At 36.4% G+C, this 27316-nt stretch overlaps 1 protein-coding gene across 4 annotated transcripts in view; it reads right to left on the bottom strand.

Annotated features, from left to right (window-relative positions):
* Window positions 1-110: 110 nt before the first annotated feature.
* ggps1 (geranylgeranyl diphosphate synthase 1) overlaps window positions 111-27316 on the bottom strand; it is a 29615-nt gene continuing 2409 nt past the window's right edge. Inside the window, exons 2-4 of one of the 4 annotated variants that reach the window (XM_067385655.1) lie at window positions 25221-25303; window positions 20293-20363; window positions 111-2215 (exon numbers count right to left, since the gene is read on the bottom strand). In XM_067385655.1, coding sequence (XP_067241756.1) covers window positions 1391-2215; window positions 20293-20363; window positions 25221-25303 — 979 coding nt within the window. In that variant the 3' untranslated portion in view covers window positions 111-1390. Of the gene's footprint in view, window positions 2216-20292; window positions 20364-22318; window positions 22421-25220; window positions 25319-27316 lie in introns of those variants that run through there. The other 3 variants (XM_067385654.1, XM_067385652.1, XM_067385653.1) reach the window with 3 other exon arrangements.

Here is a 27316-nt window from a genome sequence, read left to right as displayed (position 1 = left end):
AAATGGAAAGAGAAAAATGTCACCTTTCTACGTTTATATTTTTATGATTTGTTTAATTATAGCATTTCATCAAAGAAAAAAAAATCCCATTCACATTTAAAGTTGTAGTTTTCATTCCAGTTTCAACACACTTATAAAACCTGCTGAAATGGCACAGCAGAGAAGGACCACGAACATTAGAACCAGCATAATAACCATAATGAGGTTAATAAGTGAATTTTATTGCAGAAATGTAAGTTTACTCACTGCCCTGCTCTATTCTAGTGTAATTCTAGCTGTTGCTTTCGTGTCTCTATTGCGCCACCAAGTGTTGAGATTCTGCTCGGTCATTTCATAAGAGGAAAGATCAGATATAAATGATCAATGACAATGCAACTGACTTGCAAAATTAGTATTGCAATTAGTAAAATTAGGAACAGCAACCTTTTACCCCCCCCCAAAAAAAAATGTCCGACCAGTAAACAAGATGACAATTACTCAATTACCTTTTTTTTATGCTTTTCCACTTCATGAGGAAAAACAACACCACAATACACACTTGCAAGAGACTGTAGTGTATCAAAGTGTTTATTCACAGGAGTGTTCCCTCAAAAGATTGACCTCAGCTATACGAGTCTGATAAAATGCACACATATGTTTAAATGTAAAAACATCAAACAGTGAGATAATCCCAATTCACTATTTCAGAGGTACTCGAGCATCAAAAGTGACATATCCATCTTTAATTCTGACAGTCATCAACATCAGTCACAAAAACCAAAAGCTGCTCAAATGTAAAAAAAATAGACATGAACTTCATCCAGGAGTGTTAAAGCTTTCACACGTGAACGTAAGGCCTCGTTACTGTCCACAGCACCGAATACAACAAATCTGATGACGCAATCAGCTCTTATTTGTATGTTTGTTTTCACTTAATTTTTTACTCTATTACAGTAAAATATACTATTTACTGATTTAAATAAATTTTATTAGAGGCATTACAACAGATGTTTAAATGTAGTAATAATAATAATAAAAGTTTATTATTATTATTTATTATTATTATTAAAATATTATTGCCATGAAAATAAATAATTGTGACAATGCCAAAAAAATAAATGAATAAATGGTAATGGTCCATTTAAATTGTCTTAATTTTCTTAAAGCAAAACAATGTATTTGTTTAGATTTTGAGGTGAAATAACAGTGATTGTTTAAATGTCATTCATGCTGAAATGAGCAGCATTTCTGATTTCAGGCCAGTAAACTTTCTTTTTACACTTTATACACCAGTACAACTCCTTGAAATATGAGACAAAACGAGAGAACTTGGACTGAAGGCAATTTGCTGGGCAGACAAAGTAACAGCTTGAGAAGTCTGTTCACAGTGTGCCGACGAGATTAACGCGGATCATTGTTTTGTTTGGCCGGCTGCAGCTCCGCCCCCTAGCTCTTTTGATTGGCCAGCAGAAGCTCCGCCCTCGGGCTCTTTATACATGCGGCTCAGATGCTCCATTAACGCCTCCAGTTCCGGATTCCCTCCGAGATCTGCGATGAGCCGGTAGGCCTCCGCTTCCAGATCCCTCAGCGTCTGACGGGTGTAAGCGAAGGAGCCCACCTTCTCCAGGTAGTCGACGCAGTAGCGCTTAATATCCACGTTCTCCGTGCGCTGGCGCAGGATATTCTGCACTTGCGTGCTCTCGGGACGGGACCAGATGGCGTGAATGGTGGGGAAAGAGAACTTCCCTTCCGTCAGGTCTTCGCAGAAGCTCTTGTTGGCGCTGTACTCTTTCGAATTCAGGTTGGCGTAGTCGTCACGTATCTGGAAGAAAAGACCCAAAGTGTCCAAAAGCGGCTTGAGATCTCGTTTCCAGTCAGAGAACAGCTGCATGAGTCCCACAGCGAGGCCGAAAAGCCCGCCGGTTTTCTGAAGCACCATGGCCCGGTACTCGGCCTCGCTGGGGCAGGTGTACGTGTCCCGCCAGTGGATGTCCAGGCCCTGTCCGCGGTGCAGCTCCAGCAGCTGGCGGGTGAAGACGCGCACGGCCTCGGGGTGCTCCAACTTCAACACCTTCTCCAGGCCAAGGAAGTAGACGTAGTTGGCGGAGTTGATGACCGACGGCACACCGTAGATGCTGTGGGCCACCGGAAAACCGCGCCGCAGCTTGGAGCTGTCTTCAATATCGTCGATCAGCAGACTGGCATTGTGCAGCATCTCAGTCACCTCAATGATGACCTGGGGATTCAAAAACAGAACCTCAATATTAAAATCAGAATAATATTCAGTCTAAAAGGTGTTTTACATGTATAAATAGAGTCCAAAATAATCCAATCACTCAAACCATATTCAGAGCTGGATGATAATATATATTTATTATCTCTCTCATGGTACAGAGGTCACAGTTCAGTTCATACAGTCAGACGACGAATACAGTCAGTTACAGGCGATTCACACTCCAATCCAGAAGGGGGCGCGCGCGGTAATGCAATGCTGTTTGCTAACCGCCACAAGAGTGCAGGAGATGAACAGACGATCTATGCATAGATACGTTTACATGTAATCTCTCAAATAGTGTTTCAACTGCAGAAAGAAATCAATAAAACAGCTTGAGAATAAAATCTCACGTAGCATTACATTTACCTCAGGCAGGTCATTCAGTGTCCACAGTATGTTAGTTTACTAGAAATTAACTCTAGAGGGGTGCATTTCACTAAATATATACACTATATTGGCTCATTTACTTTACCCGTTAGTAAAGTCTTAATATACGTTTAAAAATTTGTCATGAAAACAAGTTATAAATGTATAAAATATTATATTTAAAAAAATGAAGTGGAGTAGAAAATTCTCTTTATAATTAGATTTAGAAGTTAATGCAAAAACTGTCTTATGTGCAATTTGCATGTTTTATTCGAGTGCTGATTATTATCTGAAAATAAATAGCAACTGAATTTATTAGTTTAGGCTCGGTTATTAATCATAACCTTTAATTTTATAGTAATGTGCAACTATAAACTTTACAGCATTAGCTGAGATAGATTACAATTTGTTCAATAAAAAAGAAAAAAGTACTGAACCATCATGTTTGTGTACCATTATTACACCCCTAATATATATTACGATATATATACTATATTAATCAAGTTTCAATAACCTGATTTATTTTATTTTACCTGATTTAAAAAATTAAAACAATTTATCCAATATAAAACTAAAATATTATATCACTACATAGTATTAATAAATATAGGACAATTTAAAATCTAAAATTTAAAACATATATATGCAACAGCAAACAAATTAATGACAGCTCACTGCTATTTTTATTTATATAAAAGGAAAGTGTTTTTCCACTGTATTTTACACATTAATTCTCGTTATATAAATGTTATATCATTATATTATCAATTAAATACATTACATTTGAGGTGTAAACTGACAACTATTTAAAGTTGGATATGTATTACAACCAACTTTATCCACATACTTGCAGTACACTCTCTTGAAGCGATATATACTATACAATAATATAAACACTACACAAACTGCCAGTTTAATGCATTGCAAAATGTACCACTTATTGCAAAGCTTTTTATATAAAGTTTAATATCAAACTTTATCTGCACACATACATACAGTATATTCACTCATATAAAGCGATTTATACTATATAGCAAATCTCAACTGCTTGATTGCTTGTATCTTTGCAAAATATAAACTAAATCACACAGCTCTGCTAAATGTGAGGCACAAAGAGAATATAAACATTTATACATCATAACTTTCTGTAAAGCTACTTTGAAACAATGCATGTATAGTGTAAAGTGCTATACAAATAACTTTGTCTCTGACAACAATGATTGACAGGCCTACTCACCTGTCAATCAACAACTGCTTCTAATGTTCTAAAACATCTGAAATGCCAAAATACACACATGAACAACAAGTCTGCAAAGAATACTATGACTGATAACATACCAGTCCATCTTAGTTGAAAATCTGGGGTCAGTTCAGTAGAGATGGACGTTAATATCAAATGTGCAGATTTATATGAACTGTGATGGAGGTGACGGCCTGCAGAGGGCAGCAGCTGCTCACACTGCGCTATATTAGACGAGGAGTGTTTACAATCAGGGTGTGTCTGAAATGCAGCTTTAACATCCCTGGATATTCAGTGAAGGTCATCATGCCAGAACACTTTCAAAGGGAGTGAATCTGAGAGCAACGAGCAGAAAATACATCACTGATCATTACTGTATAGGTAAAAGATGCTCGTCTGAAACTGCAGAAACTTTGTTGCACACAAATACTCTTAGACCATTTTATTATTTATATATAATATTTAATTATTGTAGGAAACAAGAGATCCAAAATGTTATTCAAATTCATTCATGCAATTTAAAGTTTCAATTTATAATTTAAATTTTACAATTTAGTAATTCATTAAAAAAGCACAATTCTATTCATCAATTAAAATTATTTTATTTTATAAAATCTCAAAATTATAACCATTTATATGCAACTAATTAAAATGATTATTAATATAATGAAAAAAAAAACAAGCTTTCCTATTTTTAATATAATAATGCAATTTTCATAAATACAATTTATTATTGTCACTTGGGCAAATCATTTTAAAATCATAATTAATCATTTTAATTCTATTAGATTTAATCAAATCATAAATATCAACATCTCAGTGTAGACCAATTTAAAAGTTGTTTTAATGCATCAGTAATTAAATTCATATAATGTAAAATACATTAGTGCTGCTGTACATACACACACACACACACACTCTACATTCATTTTCTTTTTACAATATAGCACAAGCGAGGATATACTTAATATAAGTGTCATAATTATACAATTTATATAATTGAATATAATTACGTTTTCTGTCTGGAATACAGCGCAAGTGAGATTAATTAATGTTCTTGATGAGTGAATCTGCAGCTCCAGCACTGAAACAGACACATGAGCGCACTGATAGGGAACATATGGTGAGCAGAGGGGAGTCTGGGTAACGTATTCACTTGTTAAAGTAATCAGCGATGACACCGGAGCCCGAGGCGGGTCGAGTCCTCGGGGTCCTGAGCGGGAGGAGACCCGAGCAGTGCTGCGTCAGCGGTCTGAACGCGACCTCAGCTGACCTGTTACCCCACATACATTCACACAGACAGGAAAACAAACATGCTTTCACTGACTAACCAAACAGACCAGCAGTAAATCACAGCAGCTGTGTGCTTCTGTAACCTGGAGAAGTACATGACCAAAATAAAACCATGCAACTTGCGTATACTTAAAATATTTAGGCCTAAATTTAAGATTTATGTATTTGAAGTGCATATAAAATTTCCATCCATTTTGACTGCAGTTTTATCAAACTAATAAACATATTGTGATGCCAGTGCTGGGTGTAATTAATTACCAAGTAATCTAATTAGTCATTTAATTACTTTTCCCTTGAAAAAGTCAAGGGATTAACCTTAAATTTACTGTATATTAATTAGTTCTGATGTAATTGCATTAAATATATTAGACTACAGAATAATTCTTTACAAAACAATAGTGGATTTATCAAACTGAAACATATTGTGATGCCAGTGTTGGGTGTAATTAATTAGTACATTCTAATTACTGTGCAGATGAACATCTATGCTGATTCTAAGCAATTTGAATAAATGCATTTTTAAAATATGATTATTTAAAACTATGGCATGATTACCCGTTTATGACTTTGATCTATATTAGAGATGCACCAATACTAAATTTCTCCACCGATATGATAGCCGATTATTCAGAGTGATATATGCCGATAACGATACTGATAGCCGATAATTCAGTGATATCTGCCAATACATATAGCGATTATTCAGTGATATCTGCCAATACATATAGCGATTATTCAGTGATATCTGCCGATAAAAATAGCAGATTATTCAGAGTAATATCTGCAGATAACAATACCGATATCTGATTATTCAGAGAGATATCTGCCGATAAAAATAGCCAATTATTCAGAGTGATATCTGCCGATAACGATACCGATAGCCGATCATATCCCTGTATTTGGCCGCATAAATCTTTCCCTCGATTGCAACCATTCGTCCTGTCCCTGCAGCTGAAAAACACCCCCACAGCATGATGCTGCCACCACCATGCTTCACTGTTGGGTCTGTATTGGACAGGTGATGAGCAGTGCCTGGTTTTCTCCACACATACCGCTTAGAATTAAGGCCAAAAAGTTCTATCTTGGTCTCATCAGAACAGAGAATCTTATTTCTCACCATCTTGGCAAACTCCATGCGGGCTTTCATGTGTCTTGCACTGAGGAGAGGCTTCCGTCGGGCCACTCTGCCATAAAGCCCCGACTGGTGGAGGGCTGCAGTGATGGTTGACTTTCTACAACTTTCTCCCATCTCCCGACTGCATCTCTGGAGCTCAGCCACAGCGATCTTTGGGTTCTTCTTTACCTATCTCACCAAGGCTCTTCTCCCCCGATAGCTCAGTTTGTCCGGACGGCCAGCTCTAGGAAGGGTTCTGGTCATCCCAAACGTCTTCCATTTAAGGATTATGGAGGCCACTGTGCTCTTAGGAACCTTAAGTGCAGCAGAAATTTTTTGTAACCTTGGCCAGATCTGTGCCTTGCCACAATTCTGTCTCTGAGCTCTTCAGGCAGTTCCTTTGACCTCATGATTCTCATTTGCTCTGACATGCACTGTGAGCTGTAAGGTCTTATATAGACAGGTGTGTGGCTTTCCTAATCAAGTCCAATCAGTATAATCAAACACAGCTGGACTCAGATGAAGGTGTAGAACCATCTCAAGGATGATCAGAAGAAATGGACATCACCTGAGTTAAATATATGAGTGTCACAGCAAAGGGTCTGAATATTTAGGACCATGAGATATTTCAGTTTTTCATTTTTAATAAATCTGCAAAAATGTCAATTCTGTTTTTCTGTCAATATGGGGTGCTGTGTGTACATTAATGAGGAAAAAAATGAACTTAAATGATTTTAGCAAATGGCTGCAATATAACAAAGAGTGAAAAATTTAAGGGGTTCTGAATACTTTCCGTACCCACTGTATATATAAAATATAAACACATTATTCAAATTAATATTAACACCAACTAAATTCTGATAAATTAATATTTCTTAACTTTCTGAATGTTATTAATTTATATAATTACTATTAATATTGAACATCAAACTGGTTTCTTAACATTTTCTTTACACAGCACAAATTCAAATTTTCCTGCCCTCTTTTGATTGACAGGATATATCAGCTGTTTTAAACGATCAGCCAAATATATTGGTGCATCTCGATCTCATATTTTTGTTATTTTTGAACTTTACTTTCAAAAATAACAACTAGAAAACTACAAAAACTCAACATGGAAACACAACAAAAGCTGCCGTACCAGAACAACCACCAGGGGGCATCGGTACTGGCATCCGCTTCCAACATGGTGAATGTAGGGAAAGGAAAACCGCCAGCAGAAAGACAGCCATGAAAGATTTCAGAGACGGAGTGTTGACCTTAACAAGTGCGTATCAAGAGCTGCTCTGAAAAGCTCTCGCACGGAAGTTAAAAGCACGCTTACTGTAAACTATAGCTGTCAGTAATGGAAGCGTCTGAGAGCTTGCTGGGCATGTGGCCAGCGTCAGAGATGATCAGACATTTATCTTGCAAACATGCTTCTTTTAGTCAGATGCCCCTGCAGAGCCTCCATAATCACACGCAAAACACACACACACACCTCGGATTCGCTGTATATCAGTGTGACATCTGTAAGAACAAGCGCCGATTCTGATGCGTGAATGAACACAGACAGTAAGATAAAGATTACTACTGAATTTGTCTGCCTTCAAGAAGCATTACATCATCCTTTGATGACATCATCCTTGTTTACTGCCTGCAAAAAAAAAAATTCTTAATCAGCCTTGGTAGTTTTCTAGTAAATCGGCTTACAGAGATTTAAATGCTATTTTCATGACAATTACACTACAACACACTACAAAGTAATAAATGTTTTTAAATGTTCATGAATGTGTCAATGCAAAACAACAACATCATTAACATTGTAAGAATAGGTTGCATTTCTTTTATGCAAAATATAATTTAGTTTTTTTTGCGGGGGTGTATAATAACATGGACGTGTTTTTGTGAGAATCGCCCACTTTTATTGAATCGTTTGATTCAATTCTGACCTCTGAAGTGCAGTGAACCCATCGATCCGGCAGATAAAGCTTTATAAACAAACTGAGGTCAAGCTCTTAAGAAACACCCAGCATTCCCAAAACATCTCAGGAAAACAGGATTTCTGCTACTTTGAACCTTCTACACACACACACACACACACACACACACGAGAAACTGGGTGAGGCAACAAGTCCTCTAAAGAAATACTGCTCAGCAAGAAACGGTCAATATTTGGTTTTAGTCAGAAAATCAATGTTTGTGAGGAAACAGTGACACTATTCAGTGAACACAAGGAATCCTGAGCTGATAACACTCATATTGGTTATTTATATTTTTAGATTTCAACCTGTTCAGTGTAACATGAGCTGAATCCTGAATGAGAAGCGACTGGCAGCCGTCGGTGGAGTCTGACGTGAGGCGCGTGGAGGCGTTGCGTTCGCTCAGACACGCTGACGGGTTCACGAAGAGTTTACAGCCACAGGGAAAGAGAGGGTGAGATTCAAGGAGACCGATCAGAAATATGAGTAATCACTTGATTAGCAAGAAGCCCTTGAAAATAAATTCAAAAACAGCTATTGTGAGGACACAGAAATAGCCACAGCTTCAGACCATTACAGTGACGTCAGCACTTACCAACGGAAAGACTTGAACATGAAAGCTGAACAATACTGCTTTAACACACAATCATCTGATTATTGTATACAACAGGGCCGATTACTGAAATAACCTTCAGCTGCTGTTCCTTAAAAGTTTAAATAAAACTGAAATGTTAATAGAATGAAGACTTTGGTTCCAAAACGCAATAACTCCATTTTGATTAATTTGAGTAAAAAGGTGTTTTCTTTACCAAGAAAGTGGCAAGATAAAAACCACTATTTTCTGTTTCAACTTTCACATAGCACCTTTTGGTTATAAAAACATTAAAAATTCAAATCTACATTATGATGATTTTAAAAAGTTTATTATAAAAACGTAATATTTTTCCCCCAAAATGCAATAAATCCATCAATATAAAAGGTATTTTTCAAATTGAAAATACACAACAAAGTAAGTTGACTCACATATATGACAGAGTCTAAAATTTGCCAATATTTATCTTATATACAGGCATTTTACTATAAATAGGCTACATTCAGCCGTCACTCCCAAAATGAAATTAACGGGTCATGTTAATGTGATAAATCATTTGCCATTACCGATTAACGAGTATCTGGCGCCACCGCACGGTTAAATAAACGCATTTGCCAAATACATTGGTATTAAAAAACGTTTTTTAAAAAAGCCTTTAATGCTTACATTGGGTGGAATGGTGCGATGTAATTGGTTGAGCGGATATATCGCATTCTGCAGAAAAAGGAGACTGGCGTTTGTCGCGTTTTGGAAAGAAAGGCAGAAAACATGACAGTATAACATGACTGATATCACATTTTGCACAAAATTAATAAATGACTTTTCAATACCGACCAGATACAATACTGATTTTGGCAGAAACTCAATTTTTCTGAAAATGACGTTTAGGAATCAAACTCTTCATACATTATTTATTTATTTATTAATTAATTTATATTTTATTAATTATTATTAAATTAAAAAAATTAAACATTAAAATTACATAACCATTGTAAGATTGCTATTTAACAAACTTTATTTTAAAGTGTAATTTTTTTACAATAAATATTTTGATAGTCATTTATTTTACAGTACAACTGTAAAATTACAATACTACTATTTGTCTTAAGTTGTTCATGTTGAAATGAGAGCTTACAATGAATCATAGCACATATTTATTTACACCGTCAACCCTAACACTGAAAATAATTAAATGGTTTGAGTAGAACAAACATAAATTGAATAAATTATTTCAGTTAAATTAACTTATGAGTATTTAGAACTTTACATTTGAGTTCACAGCACTGACATATGATGAACTTAACTTAAACTGGGCTGGGATTTCTATTTCCCAGCATACTTTGCCCATGGCACTCGAAAGGGAGAGTAAATGCTAACATTAAGTGTTATATAATGTTTTTTTCCCTCGTTATTTTTTTGTTGTGCAAGATTAATGGTAAGAGAGATTCAGTAGTGATTCATGTTTTGTTATGGTAATTTAGAAGAGTTTCTGTTAATGTGGGTTTTTGGAGAGCTGCCATCATGGTGACAAGTGGTGCATGCAGTTTGGTTTGAGAGCAGGCAGGTTGCATGCTTTAAGTTGCTGTACTCATTCAGCAAGAGCTATACCATGCTATTGTCGACATGTTAGCAAATTAGCAAGTTGATATTTTCTGAATTCTTATTAGGGTTTACAGTGAAGTAAATAACTTGATTTGCAAGTCTAAATAAGTTAATTAGCTATATCTCATGTTAATTTCTATCAAAACGCAGTACTTCAAGTTAGGAGCAATTAACATGCATGAGTACTACAAACTCAAAACTTGACAGCTCTGCTTACGTAAAATTGGGAACATAACTCAATTTGATGTAACTGATGACCTCTTTTTTTTTTTTAAGTTAGCCCAACTTATTCAGGTTTACAGTGTACATAAACCACAGACTGTTTTAATAATCACACCAAGTCATATCAAGGACGCAACCATGTCTTGAACATTGGGGGGGACCAATTTTTTATAAAGCAAAAATAAACAGAACTTTGAAAGAAATTCTAAGTTTGACTCTGAAATGAATGATGCGGAAGCACAGTTTCATTTACCTCACACCACCTCGCACACAATCGCGCGGGCGCACGCACGCTGAAGCACGTGTGGCGCTCGCGGTGTTTTCGTGCCTCACTATATGAACGCACAAATTCATCTCCAGAGCTGCTCTGAAAGTCACTTCATCAGCATTTAACCGCTTTGTTTGAGAAAACTACTGTCATAAACCCAGACAAACTCAAAGCTCTAGGCAAACCGTCAAAATAAAAGTTTGATTTAACTTGACAGAAACATATTACTGTTGTACAGTAGAATTTAGATAAATTAATTTAATAATAAATTATTAAAATATATTTTAAACAATCTCAGTGTTTCTTCCATGTCTTAATTTTAACAGTAAAGCTCTGTTGTGCAGCACATTGTTTGACAAAAAGTTTAATTTCATGATAAAATGATAAATTAAATGGTATGCGTTCATTTGATTGCCAGAAAAATGTAAATACACAACAGAACTTCTGAAAAAAAATATTCATGAAAATATATTTTTTTATTAATATTGTTGTTTTTAAGAATTTAATTAATTAGACATGCTTTTTTGATTATTAAAATGGAATTAAACCATTAAAATGAAATCCAGAAAACAGAATTTGGTAAAAAAAATAAATTTGAGGGCAAAGAATAAAACGTTTATCATAGGGCCCTAAAAAAAAAAAAAAAAGTTTTTTGTTAAACTTATTAAAATTGTTGGTAAATTGGACAAGATTCATTATTTCAATTAATTAGACATGCTTTTTATATACAAAAATTTAATTTAACCATTAAAAGAGAGGTCAAAAAATAAATAAAAAATAAAACTGAAAAAAAAAAAAAGGAATCCAGAAAAATTAAAATGGAAAAAACGGAATTTGGGAAAAAATAAAACAGATTGCATAGGGCCCTAGACTTGTCATATCATAGTTTCAAATTTATTTTGATCGTTCAACCCTAATTCTAAGGCAGAATGTCTGAGATCCAGTTTTTCACACAACAAAAGATGTGATTTTATTCTACCAAGCTACAAAAACGGCATAAAGCACACCATAAGTAGTCCATAAGGCATGTGTACTATATTTAAAATACAGTAACTTCAATAAAAAGATACATCACTTAATTAATTCATTTGCTGAAATATGCTGGTCAATTAATGCATATTCATCATTCAATCAATCAAAAATATTCCTGCAATGTCAAAATATGAGTGACAATCATTTTCAAATTCGCTGAAAATGTATGCTTTGAGTTTCAGACTGAATTTCTGTCAAAGCAAGTGCTGTAATCATGACCAGACATTTACTACAGCTTTATAATCAAAAATCTAAATAATTAAATGATAAATGTACATTATTTGAAACAAAACGTATGACTTCAAAAAGATTCTTGCCTATATTACAGCAAACACAATGGGTGTAAAAAAAAAAAAAAAAGCCCCATATTATGAACATGAAAATTGCTGGGATGATTAAAAATTCACGCCCTGTACGGCAGAAAAAACCTACCTGATATAAACAACCCTTATAATAATTCAACCAGAGCTACTACACCTCCGACCACATTGCACACATCAGAAAGGGAAGTTGTTTTCTGTTCACAAGATCAAATAAACCTGGAAGCGGAGAAGACAGGCCGCGTAAAACAGCGTTACTGGCACGATCGGCTGACTTTCCCCTGTCTGAAGAGCTTTAATGAAATATTCAGGATAAAAGGAGAGCTGTTGAATGTGATCTGACGGACTTAGCAGATAACATAGCGCACGGACGGAGATCAGCGGATTCACAATGACAAGATTAGCATAGCTTAGTCACCAGATGAGTTACAATTTCAGTATGATCGCTCACAGACTAAAGCCTTCAGTATGGCTAGTTTAATGCTAATTAACAACGCTCACTATGACAATATATCTTTCCCATCACATCATACATGCAACTTGAAACGGAAGTCTTTTCTTCCCTATTGTGCTGTATATCCGAGTGAAACGGGAGCAGTACGGATCTGCAATGCTGGAGTCAGAGAGAAAACAGCTGGATTGCCAAAAAATGAATTACATTTTGTTTTTCCTTTTTCCACTCACAGAATATCCAGCCAGCAAAAGGTTTTCCAGATCCTGCAAATCTGCTCGATTGTTTAGCACAGGCATGTAGAGCACTGCTTAGAGCATTGGGTATTGTTGCCGTAACTATATGAAGGGGTTTAACGGGCGTAATGAGATTTCACCTTTTCATACGCACTGGAAATCTACACTTACACACTCAACCAACCAGAAACATTCACTGCTATCAGGCTGTGTGTGTGTGTGAGTGTGTGTAAAGGTCAAAAACACATAAGATACAGATTTCATATCTGATCATCTAACCTACATTTAAAAAGTCATTCAGCCACATTTATTTAAAAAAAAAACTAATTTGTTGCACATTTGAGGCAAGACATTACAGCTGAATATGGTAAAATAAATAACCGATCACCATACTTCCCAGTTGAGTGACTACATTAAGAAGTTTTGTGTTAAAATATGCAAATTAAATATACACTAATTTGCATACATTTCCAAAACAGAAATCTGAACATTGGATAAAGCCTGATTTAAAATTCGTGTTTGATTTTTGTTGACATATTAAAAGGTTTTTACAGAGTAGATTTTGGATTTCTCCATTTATCATTGCAGAAATCAGAAAACACTGTCAACAGCCATATTTATGGAAAGCCAAACAGTCCAAAATCTCAAAATTGATCAGTGCTTAAAAAAAACCAACTGTTTTTGCCTGTAGTGTCTTGCCTTAAAAACAACAACTGCTGTGCAGTTAAACCACATTAAAACAGACTTGTATTCACTCATCTTGTGCATTGCATTAAAGGTCTTCCAAAGTCAAACAATAGCCTTGTTTGAGAAGCAGACCAAAATTTAAGACTGATCACTGATAATCAATACTGTAGCTCATCATGCATATATATTTTTTAAATTTCTGCATCAATCATGATAGGTCAGATACAAAGAGGGGCTCAATATTAAAGTCAGCATCCACCAACTGCAAACCATCCAGTCAATTCCCTGTGGACAAAATCAAGTCCCGCCCTACATTTGTTCTTCTGTTTCACTCGGATATATACGACACGATAGGAAAGAGAAATCTAGCGCAGTTTCCGTTTCATGCTCTAAAGATAAGCATATGATCAGTTGTTTCAAAATGTAACATTTAACAAAAATGTAAAAATTAGTAGTCTGATGATGGTCTGTATTACTAATGATCCAAATGGGTCAGAAGGAACAACAACAAAAAAGTGCCCCTATTATGCTATTTTAAAGGTTCTTAAAGGGGGGGGGGGGATGTAATGCCATTTCATGCATTCTGACTTATTTACACTGTTAGAGTTGGATTCTCATGCCAAAGTTTCAAAACACGAATTGGACGTATGACAGTATTTCTGTGCCAAATACTCTACTTCCGGTTGTGGACATGTTTCGCCAAATTTTTCTGATTATGGCCTGTATCACGTCATAAAGTGCGGAATTCCTTGTATAGGCACTTCTCCCTAATAAGCGTGCACACACACACACACATCACCCAGAGCAAGAGCACGTCCATCAACACGCTTCGTTCGGGATAAAGTAGCTGAGAGATTTTTCAACAATGGCTGTGTCCCAATTCAGGGGTTGCACCCTTCGTAGGCTGCATACATCATCAAGACGGTCTCATGTAAGAAAAATAACCATTAGATTGCAAAGAAAGAAAAATTACAGTATTTTACACCTCACAATGAATAAGTCAATTTTATTATGGTTACTTTTCTTCAAAAAGATCCTTGATGATGTATGCAGCCTTCAAATGTGACCTCTGGAGGACGCAGCCTCCGAAATGAGACGCAGCTCCTGTCACCAGAGGAGTGCGTTTTTTTTGGTTGCAAGGGAAAGATTACCTTTTTTCAGCTTCTCAAAGAACTCAGTGTTAATGGAACAGAGGATGAACTTTGTTTTTCTAGGGCAGCAACAGAGTTGCGCACGTATGTTTGTTTGTTCCCGGGATTTCAGTGATAAATGCTTTGTAAACGAGTCCCAGTTCGGCGCTGGATTTGCTGATCACAGGTGGTGTGTAAAGCTGCATCAGATGTCTGTGTTTTGTTGGCAATCAGCACAAAAGTGCATATAATGTAAACAACACAAATGCTTTTGTTCACTTTTCATTTATAATAATGTCACAGCTAGCAGACAATCTCTACTCAAAAGCTGCGTGCGCTCGTGACTCTTTAGCTCCGCCCACGGCACTGACGGCAGACACGCCTCCAAGAGCTCTGGGTTTTTAGGAAAGTGTCAGTACAGCGTATCTATCTTTTATAAATATGATGAAACTAAAGACTTTTTGGAGATATGAAGGATGCAATATTACTCTATATGTACTCTATATGTGGCAGAAACTGTGTGTGTAACCTATGCTATTATTTTTTTCGGAGATCAATAACAGGTTTACATGCATCAAAGGTAAAAAAAGGCTTTCATTTTCTTATAATATACATTGCACATCACCACATTTTTCAATGATTCTCAAAACGACTCGTCTGATGATTCAGTCTCTCTAAATCACTCCTTTCCGAGACCCTCCGATTGGTCAGATGGCCCAGTCTGTTGTGATCGGTCTACCGCTTACAGTGCTTAAAGTCGGAAACAAACGCCCATTACCATTCCGGAGACTTCCTAAAGCTCAGCGATTGTACACACTGTAAAGACAGTAACGATAGTGTCGATTTTACCATATCAATCCGAGCGCGAGTCTGATTATGAAACATTGGAAGAACTAGTTATTCAACCAGAACCTCCATCGAAAGGACGACTTGAGCAGGACGTTTCTCAGTGATACGCTACTCAGTTTGACGAGTTATGAGATGTTGCAACTGTAATTCCTCTACATCAGCATTAAAGGTGTCCTCGAATGAAAAATTTAATTTATATTGGCATAGTTGAATAACAAGAGTTCAGTACATGGAAATGACATGCAGTGAGTCTCAAACTCCATTGTTTCCTCCTTCTTATATAAATCTCATGTTTAAAAGACCTCAGAAGAACAGGCGAATCTCAACATAACGCCGACTGTTACGTAACAGTCAGGATCGTTAATATGTACGCCCCCAATATTTGCATATGCCAGCCCATGTTCAAGGCATTAGACAAGGGCAGCCAGTATTAACGTCTGGATCTGTGCACAGCTGAATCATCAGACTAGGTAAGCAAGCAAGAACAATAGCGAAAAATGGCAGATGGAGCAATAATAACTGACATGATCCATGATATCATGATATTTTTAGTGATATTTGTGAATTGTCTTTCTAAATGTTTCGTTAGCATGTTGCTAATGTACTGTTAAATGTGGTTAAAGTTACCATCGTTTCTTACTGTATTCACGGAGACAAGAGAGCCGTCGCTATTTTCATTTTTAAACACTTGCAGTCTGTATAATTCATAAACAACTTCATTCTTTATAAGTCTCTCCAACAATGTAGCTTTAGCCGTTAGCCACGGATCACAGCCTCAAATTCATTCAGAATCAAATGTAAACAATATAACAGTATACAATACTCACATAATCCAACGTATGCATGCAGTATGCATGAAGAACACTTTGCAAAGATCCATTTGATGGTTATATTAGCTGTGCCTAAAAAAACTTTTTAGGCACAGTTTAAGGCAAGCGCGAGCTTCGTGGGCGGAGAGCACGAGATTTAAAGGGGCCGCACAGCATAAATCGTCTCATATTTAATGATGCCCCAAAATAGGCAGTTAAAAAAAATTAATTAAAAAAAATCTATGGGGTATTTTGAGCTGAAACTTCAGACGCATTCAGGGGACACCTTAGACTTACATTACATCTTGATAAAAAAACATTCGATGGCACCTTTAACAAGAGTATGTCCATCAACAAACCAATGTGTATATTTCTAATTTAATGTGGTGCACATGTGGAAACTGCATCATTAACTATATCACTACATCACTTTTGCACTAACGTGAATGACTGATGTAACATTAAAGTTTGAGGATGGAGCAAGATTTGTTTTACAATGTATTAAGAAATGTCTTTGAAATTTACACAACATGAACAGCTACTGCATTTAAGGACGCATTAAAATAGATGTTGTTCATGAGCAGCCAATGAAGAACATGTATGGGAATTAGGCAAATGTGTTACGTGACGTGTGGCCATCACGGAGGTGGGATTCGAATTCCTGATGACTCGTTTAGGCAATTCAGAGTCGATTCTTTCTTTTGAGTGACAATAACTTAATCGTGCACTTTTGGCGTCACAACTTCACAGACAGCTACATTACACACTGCATGAAATGTAATATACGAAAAAGTATAATAGGGGCACTTTAATGTTGCAGTGGCATTTGGAGCAGATGATATCAAACTTGGAACAAACAGGTGCTGCATGTCTTAAAGCACCAGTTTTTAATTTAACGCCAATGCGAATGAGATTTGACAGCAGTGGCAAAAGATTATTAATCAATAATGACTTAATTTCCCCACACAAATATAATGTAGGTATAGAGACTATTACTTTTATTTTGCTGATTTACCAAAAATAATTATATGCCCGTTTAATATTAAATATATACTTCAGTTATACAGAAAGCTTATTTTTGATATTTTGCCCAATTTTCTTTATTCTGCAAAAGTAAATGACAAAATCAATCACCGATCAAAGAAAAGCTTCTTGGATCCTGCATGTGCGTCTATTTCTCTCTCTCTGCTGTAACACTATCCCCAGTCATCAGCTCAATTTGAAGGCCAGAATGCTGAAAATGGCGCATGCTGTGATGATTAACAGCTAAAATGCATTTGCATTGATCATTTTCAGCCTCTGCCATGCCAGTGCAGAGAAAAAAAAAAAAAAGACAATACAGGAAATGACCAGTTTACACAAAAAAACCCTCAACAATTGAGACACTTAAAAGCAGCCGTGTAATCTGATGAAATACAGTAACAAGAAATCACCAATTTTATGCCATGCAAATTGAGGTTATGACATCACAAGCATCTAACCACCAACAAAATATCATAACCAACTCCATTTACTTATAAAAGTATTAAAGGTGCATCAGCACTTCAGAAAAGGGCAAGGGTCAGAGAGAGGGAAAATGATCATGCAAAGCTGCATCACTGGTACAAGAAATCTCAATTAACATAAGTCATGTTCAATGTTAGTAACATTTAGACTAGTTGTTGATTCAAGACAAAAACCAATGTTATGCAAGAACAACTGTTCTCTTAATTAGCAAACAAAGAGAGTAGGTTGATAGAAAGACTTTCAGAGAGCAGCCGATAGCAGGTTTTCTGCCAAGTTCTTAAGCAGAACAGAAGTGAAACAGATCTGCTGCTTCACGTCTCTTCACACTTTGCCCTCGGCAACCACAAGTTGACTGAAAAATTTACCATAATGTGTGTTGATTTAACAGACAACTTAGATGACTTTCACCCAGTTTTGACTGAGGCAGGGAGAAGTTTCCACACACACACACGAATACCACGAGGAACAGATACAATCTAAACAAACCCTGTCAATAACATGCACAGATCTGTCACCCCTCCAAAAAATAAATAGCTTATGCATAATTAAATCATCATATTACAATATTTTAAACTGTAATATAATGAAAAAACTATCACATTAAAGGGTTAGTTCACCCAAAAATGATAATGTCTTATATTACTCACCCTCGTGTCGTTCCACACCCATAAGAACAAAATTTAAGATATTTTTTATGAAATCCGATGGCTCCGTGAGGCCTGCATAGCCAGCAATGACATTTCCTCTCTCAAGATCCATTAATGTACTAAAAACATTTTTAAATCAGTTCATGTGAGTACAGTGGTTCAATATTAATATTATAAAGTGACGAGAATATTTTTGTGCGCAAAAAAACGAAATAATGACTTTAACAATATGTAGTGATGGCCGATATCAGTGATTCGGATCATGCATCAAACCATCAAACTGCTGAAATCACATGATTTTGGCGCTCAGAACCACTGATTCAATTCGTAAAGCTCCAAAGCTTCATGAAGCAGTGTTTTGAAATCGGCCATCACTAAATAAGTCGTTTTTTGGTGCACAAGATATTCTCATTGCTTTATAATATTAATATTGAACCACTGTACTCACATGAACTGATTTAAATATGTTTTTAGTACATTAATGGATCTTGAGAGAGGAAATGTCATTGCTGTCAATGCAGGCCTCACTGAGCCATTGGATTTCATCAAAAATATCTTAATTTGTGTTCCGAAGATGAACGAAAGTCTTACGGGTGTGGAACGACATGAGGGTGAGTAATTAATGACCCAATTTTCATTTTTGGGTGAATTAACCCTTTAAAGGGAACCTGTTATGCCCCTTCTCACAAGATGTAATATAAATCCCCAGAATGTGTCTGAAGTTTCAGCTCAAAATCCCCCACAGATCATTTATTATAGCTTGTCAAATTTGCCCCTATTTGGGTGTGACCAAAAACAATGTTTTTGTGTGTGTCCCTTTAAATGCAAATGAGCTGCTGCTCCCAGCCCCTTTCCAGAAGAGGGCGGAGCTTTAACAGCTCAACAACAACAAAGCTGGAGAATCTCACGCAGACAAAATGAGGAAAGTGTTCAGCCTTACATTGTTCAAACCGGAGCCGACACTGATGGAGAGACTCAGGAAGAAGTTACAACTTTTAGACGTTTCTGAATGGTTAGTGGATAAATTGATGTAGTTGCTGTGGAGTTGATTCAACTCATCCACTAGCATGTGCCGTCATGTTCATCTTTTGTGTTGAATTGACCCTCGTTTGGTGTAAAATGACGGCATGGCAACAACACTCTACTACAACAACTCTTCCTCTTCTCTAAAGCAGCCCAACATGGCCCCGCCCCCTTTGTTGTGTGTTCTCCGGGGCGGGGTTTATGTAAATTTTAGGGTTTGTGATGTCACCAAACCAGGAACAAGCTTGTTGTAGTCCCTACCAGCCGTTTGTTGTAGTCCTTAAAAACAACAGCTATTGTACAATTAAACCAAATCGAAACACCCATTCACACATCTTGGACGTTTTATCCGAAGTCTTCAAAGTCAAACAATAGCTTTGTTTGAGAAGCAGATCCAAATTTAAGACTGATCACTGATATTCAATAATATAGATAATCATTAGGAATAATGGAAAACTCAAAAAAATGAAGGATGCATTCCAGTAACAAGAATGAGTAATTTTTGTGTGTGTGTGTGTGTGTGTGTGTGTGTGTGTGTGTGTGTGTGACAACTGCCTCAAAAGCAACATGAACTGCTAAATGATCAGACTACAATAGTCTATTCAATTCATAGAACGTAATGTTTCCACCTTCGCATTTAAACAATATTGTCAATCCTGCATTTCTTGATAAACACAAATGAACCCTTACCTGAAGTTTATCCTCTGGGACATTGAGCCAGTGGTTGAATGCTTGAGAGAGTTTTGTTCTGACTTGTTTTCCTATCAACAGAGAAAAGATGACAAGATATCAGAATTGGTTGCACCGCAAACATGGACGTAAAAGAAGAGCTGATGTTTCTCACAACTTTCCATAAAAACCTCATAAAAACAGTAGTCTTTCTTCCCCAATAAAGTGAAAGGAGTCATTTAGTTTAGCTTTTATTATTGATGTTTTTCAACAGAAAGTAACATTTTGACAATGGCATTTCTTATTGTCTAGCACAAAATTTGCAATAAGACAAACAGATTAGGGATGCACCGATATATCGGCCAATAATCGGTATCGGTTAACGATTGTTTAAAAAAAAAAAAGGACAATGATAAGGGCCGATTATATCCAGTCAATCAAAAAGGGACGGAAAAACGTGTTCGGACTGCAACTCACGGACTGAATCACTTGTAGTTCAAGCCAGGTCTGCGGTTTTCCCTACACCAAACATTATTTGTAATGCGCCTCCTATACAATAATTACAAACAGCTTTCTGCTTGGTTACTTCTAATAAGAAACAAAGTCTCAGCTTTCCAATTTTGTCCATTTAATCATGAATAATAATAGCATCACAAGTACAATGGCAAATAAATTTGATGGATTTTTTTTATATAAATCAAGCTGCTGTTTTTGCATTATAACTGCAGGTTCATTTTATGTTCGACAATCATTTATCATCATGATACATGAAACAAGCAGTGGCTAAAGTCTCAATACGGTCATAAATCAACAACTGTTTTCAACCACCTTTTAAAACTTGCAGCTTGAAGATTGAAGAGCTCAGATTATTCAGCAAATGGTCTTCAGCAAATAGATGCTCAGAACGAATCACTTCATCTCCATTCATGAGCCTTTTCCTCTCAGCTTCCTGTAACTCAAGCCTTCACTGAGTTACTGCAGGTTGCACTATCTAATGACTTAATGGCAGTGTTACTCCTTCACTTCATGTGCCACGGTTTCCCTTTTTGAAATAATTCAGTTTGCCCTTTACTAATGGAAACAGTTGGATGAATCTCATGAAAGAGTTACGACGCTCAAAGTTCAATGCAAAGACAGATATTTTCTGTTTAACAACTACAACAAACGGCTGGTAGGGACTACAACGAGCTTCTTCCCGGGTTGGTGACATCACTAACCCTGAAATTTACATAAACCCCGCCCCCGAGAACATACAACAAAGGGGGCAGGGCCATGTCGGGCTGCTTTAGAGAAGAGGAAGAGTTGTTGTAGTAGAGTGTTGTTGTCATGCCGTCATTTTACACCAAACGAGGGTCAATTCAACACAAAAGATGAACATGACGGCACATGCTAGTGGATGAGTTGAATCAACTCCACATGAACTACATCAATTTATCCACTAACCATTCAGAAACGTCTAAAAGTTGTAACTTCTTCCTGAGTCTCTCCATCAGTGTCGACTCCGGTTTGAACAATGTAAGGCTGAACACTTTCCTCATTTTGGCTGCGTGAGATTCTCCAGCTTTGTTGTTGTTGAGCTGTTAAAGCTCCGCCCTCTTCTGGAAAGGGGGCGGGGAGCATCAGCTAATTTGTATTTAAAGGGACACACACAAAAACGGCGTGTTTTTGCTCAAATATAGGCAAATTTGACAAGCTATAATAAATGATCTGTGATTTTGAGCTGAAACTTTACAGACACATTCTGGGGATACTAGGGACTTGTTAAAGTTTAAAATAATGGATTCAAATAAAATATATATATTTTTAAAAATAAACTATTTATGTATAATAATTTTGATTTTCATCTGATAAGTTGATCAAAAAAAAACAACAAAAAAAAACAGATTAATCAATTATCAAAATAATAGTTAGTTTCAGCCCTACCCGAGAGTAAAGCGTCTGGATTAATTGCATCAACGAGAAATCAAACCTCTTTTGATTCTGGGGTGAAATGTGACTTGCACACGTTTTAAAGATTCACCCTCTTAAATGCAAATGAATGACCTACTGGCAGTCTTTCTCAACCTCGTCACATGTGCGTCCGCTTTCCTTTTTTGAAAGAACTTCCTTTGCCCTTCACCAGCGGAGACCTCTGTTCAATTTCAGTTCCTCAGTGATTTCTTCCCTGACCTCTGCAAAAACTAGCCAAGAGGACCATCTCTGCATCACCCGCGCAGGGCTTCCACATACTGTCACAGAAGACATCATTAAAATTGCAAGAGGACGACAGGAAAACAGAGCGGGTTCTGATGCTGCAGCAGTATTTCTCCTCCCGCTCTCTAATATTCAGCAAACTGAATATTAGGTGGAAACACTCTAAGACTCAGCAGGGTTTTACTGCAGATCAAATTAAAACATTTTTGCTTCTTAAGACCAGCGAAAAGAGAGAGAGTGTTTTAATTCTGCGAGACGGTAGGAAACAGAAGTTGACAATTTTAAAAACATTAACGCAGCCATCATTTTCTAAGATAAAAATGCTGCATATGGGGTTCCCATTAAAGCATTCAGACAACATTTTAACGAACATAAGATTAATCGTTTCCAGGGCTACAACTCTGGTAGTTGGAGCAACTTAATTTGTCCTTGTTGAGCCAACACTTTATTTTGTATGTGGAACAAAACAAATCACAAATAGTCCTTGAACAACAATTGTGACTTTCACAGAATCTAATAGTCATTGTATTGATGGTTCTTACATGAGACAACAGCAGGAGAAACTAATAATAGACACAATATTATCATTTGTTTTGCATTGTGCTGACTGCAGACTTCCTGTATGAATGCTGAGCTCTTCTGACTTATAGGATGATGATGCTTATACCACAAAATGGGGAGTTGACATGAAATGTCAAGCAGTGACAGCAGCTTTCAGCAATGTGACATGCTGTTTTCCACCTATATCTGACCTCTTATATTACTCAAAGGCTTCATGAAATATTTGTACTTTTCCAGATTCAAATGTCATTTTTTTTGTTTCACAAGGCAGAAAAAAGGAGTCCCTAAAGGGACATGGTGATGGAAGAAAATATGAGATGGGAGGAAAAATTATTGATTACTTGGCAACACTGGCCAAAGATCTTCATTTACACAAAAATGAAGGTTTGTAGGTTTAATCAGACTGCGTTATATATTATATTTAGGACTGTCAATTCATTTAATTAATTCGTTATGGTCAACTTTTAGAATAAAACTGGATGTTTCTGAATGGTTAGTGGATAAATTGATGTAGTTGCTGTGGAGTTGATTCAACTCATCCACTAGCATGTGCCGTCATGTTCATCTTTTGTGCAAATCCAGCATTGAATTGACACTCGTTTGTGAAGTAAAGTGACAGCATGACTACAACACTCTTCCTCTTCTCTAAAGCAGCCCAACATGGCCCCGTCCCCTTTGTTGTGTGTTCTTGGGGGCGGGGTTTGTGTAAATTTCAGGTTTAGTGATGTCACCAACCTGGGAAGAAGCTCATTGTAGTCCCTACCAGCTGTTTGTTGTAGTCCTTAAAAAGTGATTTCTGTAAAAGAAAATATCTCTCTTTGCATTGAGCTTTGAGCGTCGTAACTTTGCAGATGTTGTTTATGATCAAACAGCAACATTACACTAGCCTGGGTGCCAGCCCGAACCCCGCCCACAACATTTTTTGGACGGGAAGCTCGGTCTGGACTCGATCCATTGTGGAGTAATTATGCTCGGCTCCCAGAAGGCCGAGCCAATCAAATTGCCAGGGCGGGCTTTAATCGATGATGGACAGGCTATCTGCGGTTACGTAACCACCCACGTCATCAAAGAGCGCTTGGGGAGTTTGATTGATAAACGATCTAACCAATCAGAACGCTGCATCCGCCATTTTGTCCAACAAAGCAGTCAGGAGTTAGAAGATTAACATCGGTGGAGTTAAACTTGAAAAATTGTGCATATTGACGTCTTTCCGCGTTTGAAACAACATTCATTCTCATGTTCATTCATGTTTATTTGATGCTATAAATGGACTAGTAGAAAGAGATGATTGGTTCACGAGCCTCTTGAGCTGAGGCGCTACAGCAATCTGTCACGATCATGGTCACAACACATTAAAGAGCCACAAAACGGTTTTTATTGTTTGAATTTTTTTAATAACTACACAGTTTGAAAGCTGGGACTTTGTTTAATATCATAAGTAACCTGCTCTGTCTCGTCTGTCGATGTGTTGTCAGTTTCTTCTTTGCTCCGCGATGTATTTTCCACTCTGTGTGGCGTGACAGCGCCACGGCTTGTCGGACAAAGCAACAGTAACTAAGGGGGACGAGTCTTTGCAAAAGGTCAATTAGTTTACAACAATGATGGCTGTTGAAGAACTGAGATGTGTAGATTCCGCCATCGCGTCCGTTATAGAAGATATCGACAGCGCATTAATTTTAAAAGAGGAACAGAGGACCGCGATCAAGGCATTTGTCGATGGGAAAGATGTATTTGCAGTCCTTCCTACGGGATTCGGCAAAAGTTTGATTTATCAGCTGGCCCCGATGGTCGCTAAGAAGAGTTCTGTTGACAACTATGCGTCGCTCAACATACGTCACTTACTCTGTAGCTCTGATTGGTTGTAGGTCTATCCAATTGAGGTCTTTCCTGGATCGGTTGAAATACGCCCCCATAATCAAAGACGAATGGAGCAGTATCAGACTCATATTCTGACTAGAATTGAGTATGACCACGTCAGGCTAACATTACACACTAACTAAAGTTAAAAAAGTCAAATCATAATCAACCACCCCTTTAAATAACCTAAAGTTCAGTCACACTCAACTACAGCTTTGACTGTCAGGTTTTCACGGTAGAAAGCCACAGTTTTTGAATGACATGATGGTGAGTAAATATATTTTTCTGTGATCTATTCCTTCAGCAGATAAAAATAAACTACATGTGTAATCCCTCACCTGGCAGTTGTAACAAGTACATGTACGGTTCCAGAAGAATCCTTTCAGAAGTTGCTCTTTTGTCTCCATCCATCCCTCCGTTTCTACAAAGAAACCTGCTGAGAGAGAGAAAGAGCGAGAGTAAAAACACAGCCTCTACAATACAGTCATCGCTCAGTACGTCTCTTATGGAAGGTCTGACTAAATGCCAGACACACAGCCAATTATTCTCGGCTGAGTTGTCATTAATTCAATTTGCTTTACTTCCTGGTGAACTCCTAACATTATGCATGCGGTGTCGGAACACTTTGGGGTTTTCCCACAGTAAGCAGGGCATAATTTGTTCCAGAACATGTGCAATCCTATTTCAGTAGAGCTCAATCTAATTTACCTTTAAAAGAAATGTAAAATAATGTTTCATTAAAGTGTATATAAAATGCTTACCAAGGCTGCATTATTTGATTAAAAACAGTAATCTTGTGAAATATTACTATAAATAAATGTATTCTATTTTAAAATGTGAATTTTCAGCATCATTACTCCAGTCTTCAGTGTCACATGATCCTTCAGAAATCATTCTAATATGCTGATTTTCTGCTCAAGAATATTTCTGATTATTATCAGTATTGAAAACAGTTTATATTTTTGTGGGAACTGCGATTCATTTTATTTTTCAGGATTATTTGATGAATAGAACATCATTTATTTGAAAAAGGAATTAAACATTATAAATGTCTTTACTGTCACTCTTGATCAATTTAATGTAACCTTACTGAGTAAAAGTATTAAAAATGTTTACAGACCACAATCATTTTAATAAGTGCACACATATGGAGTTCAACATTTCGACCTAAAGCCTTATGATTAAATGCTCAATTTTTATTTTTATGATTAAAAAAAATAACTATTTATTCAACAATGGTGTTTTATTGCCACTTTATAAATGCACTCAAAGCTGCAATACAGTGATTTTACAAAGATGATGGATGATTCAGCTCTAAAATCAGCCTAAACCATGGTTAAAATTATCGTAACAGATTAATTGGCTTATTTATTTATTAATTACTCATCGTTTCAAATGAAAAACCCTAATGTAATCCCTAATGCTCAAAATAATTGGTTTGAGTAGGACAAACTTAAATTAAACAAATTAGTTCAATCAAATTAACTTTTATGAGTATTTAGCACTTTCTTTTTCTTTCAGGTTCACAGAACTGATATATTTAAGTTTTTTTTAACTTATTTATTTTAATTTAGACAAACTTAAGTTTAACTGAAACTAGGCTGGGATTTCTATTTTCTAGCATGCTTTGCCCAATGCATTCGAAAGGGAGAGTCAATTCTAAAATTAAGTATTATATAATGTTCTTTTTTTTTATTGTGCAAGATTAATGTTAAGTGGGAGATTTAGTAGTGATTCATGTTTTGTTATGCTAATTTAGTTTCTGTTAATGTGGGTTTTTGGAGAGTTAATATCATGTTGACAAGTAGCGCATGCGGATTAGTTTGAGATTAAGAATATTAAAGGGTTAGTTCACCCAAAAATGAAAATAATATCATTAATCACTCACCCTCATGCCATTCCATACCCGTAAAACCTTCGTTCATCTTCGGAACACAAATTAAGATATTTTAGTTGAAATCCGATGGCTCAGTGAGGCCTGCATAGCCAGCAATGACATTTCCTCTCTCAAGATCCATTAATGTACTAAAAACATATTTAAATCAGTTCATGTGAGTACAGTGATTCAATATTAATATTATAAAGCGAGGAGAAAAAAAAAAAAACCAAAAACAAAATAACGACTTATATAGTGATAGCTGATTTCAAAACACTGCTTCATGAGGCGTCGGAGCATAATGAATCAGCGTATCTAATCATGATTCGGAGCGCCAAAGTCACATGATTTCAGCAGTTTGACACACGATCCGAATCATGATTCGACAGAAAAGATTCATAATGCTCCGAAGCTTCCTGAAGCAGTGTTTTGAAATCGGCCATCACTAAATAAATCGTTATTTTGTTTTGTTTTTTGGTTGTTGTTTTTCTCCTCACTTTATAATATTGATATTGAACCACTGTACTCACATTAACTGATTTAAATAAGTTTTTAGTA

Source organism: Chanodichthys erythropterus, chromosome 5 (assembly GCF_024489055.1).
Source record: "Chanodichthys erythropterus isolate Z2021 chromosome 5, ASM2448905v1, whole genome shotgun sequence".
Classification (NCBI taxonomy): Eukaryota; Metazoa; Chordata; class Actinopteri; order Cypriniformes; family Xenocyprididae; genus Chanodichthys; species Chanodichthys erythropterus.
Note: the sequence above shows the minus strand (reverse complement) of the source record. Positions and strands in the feature narration are given on the sequence as shown.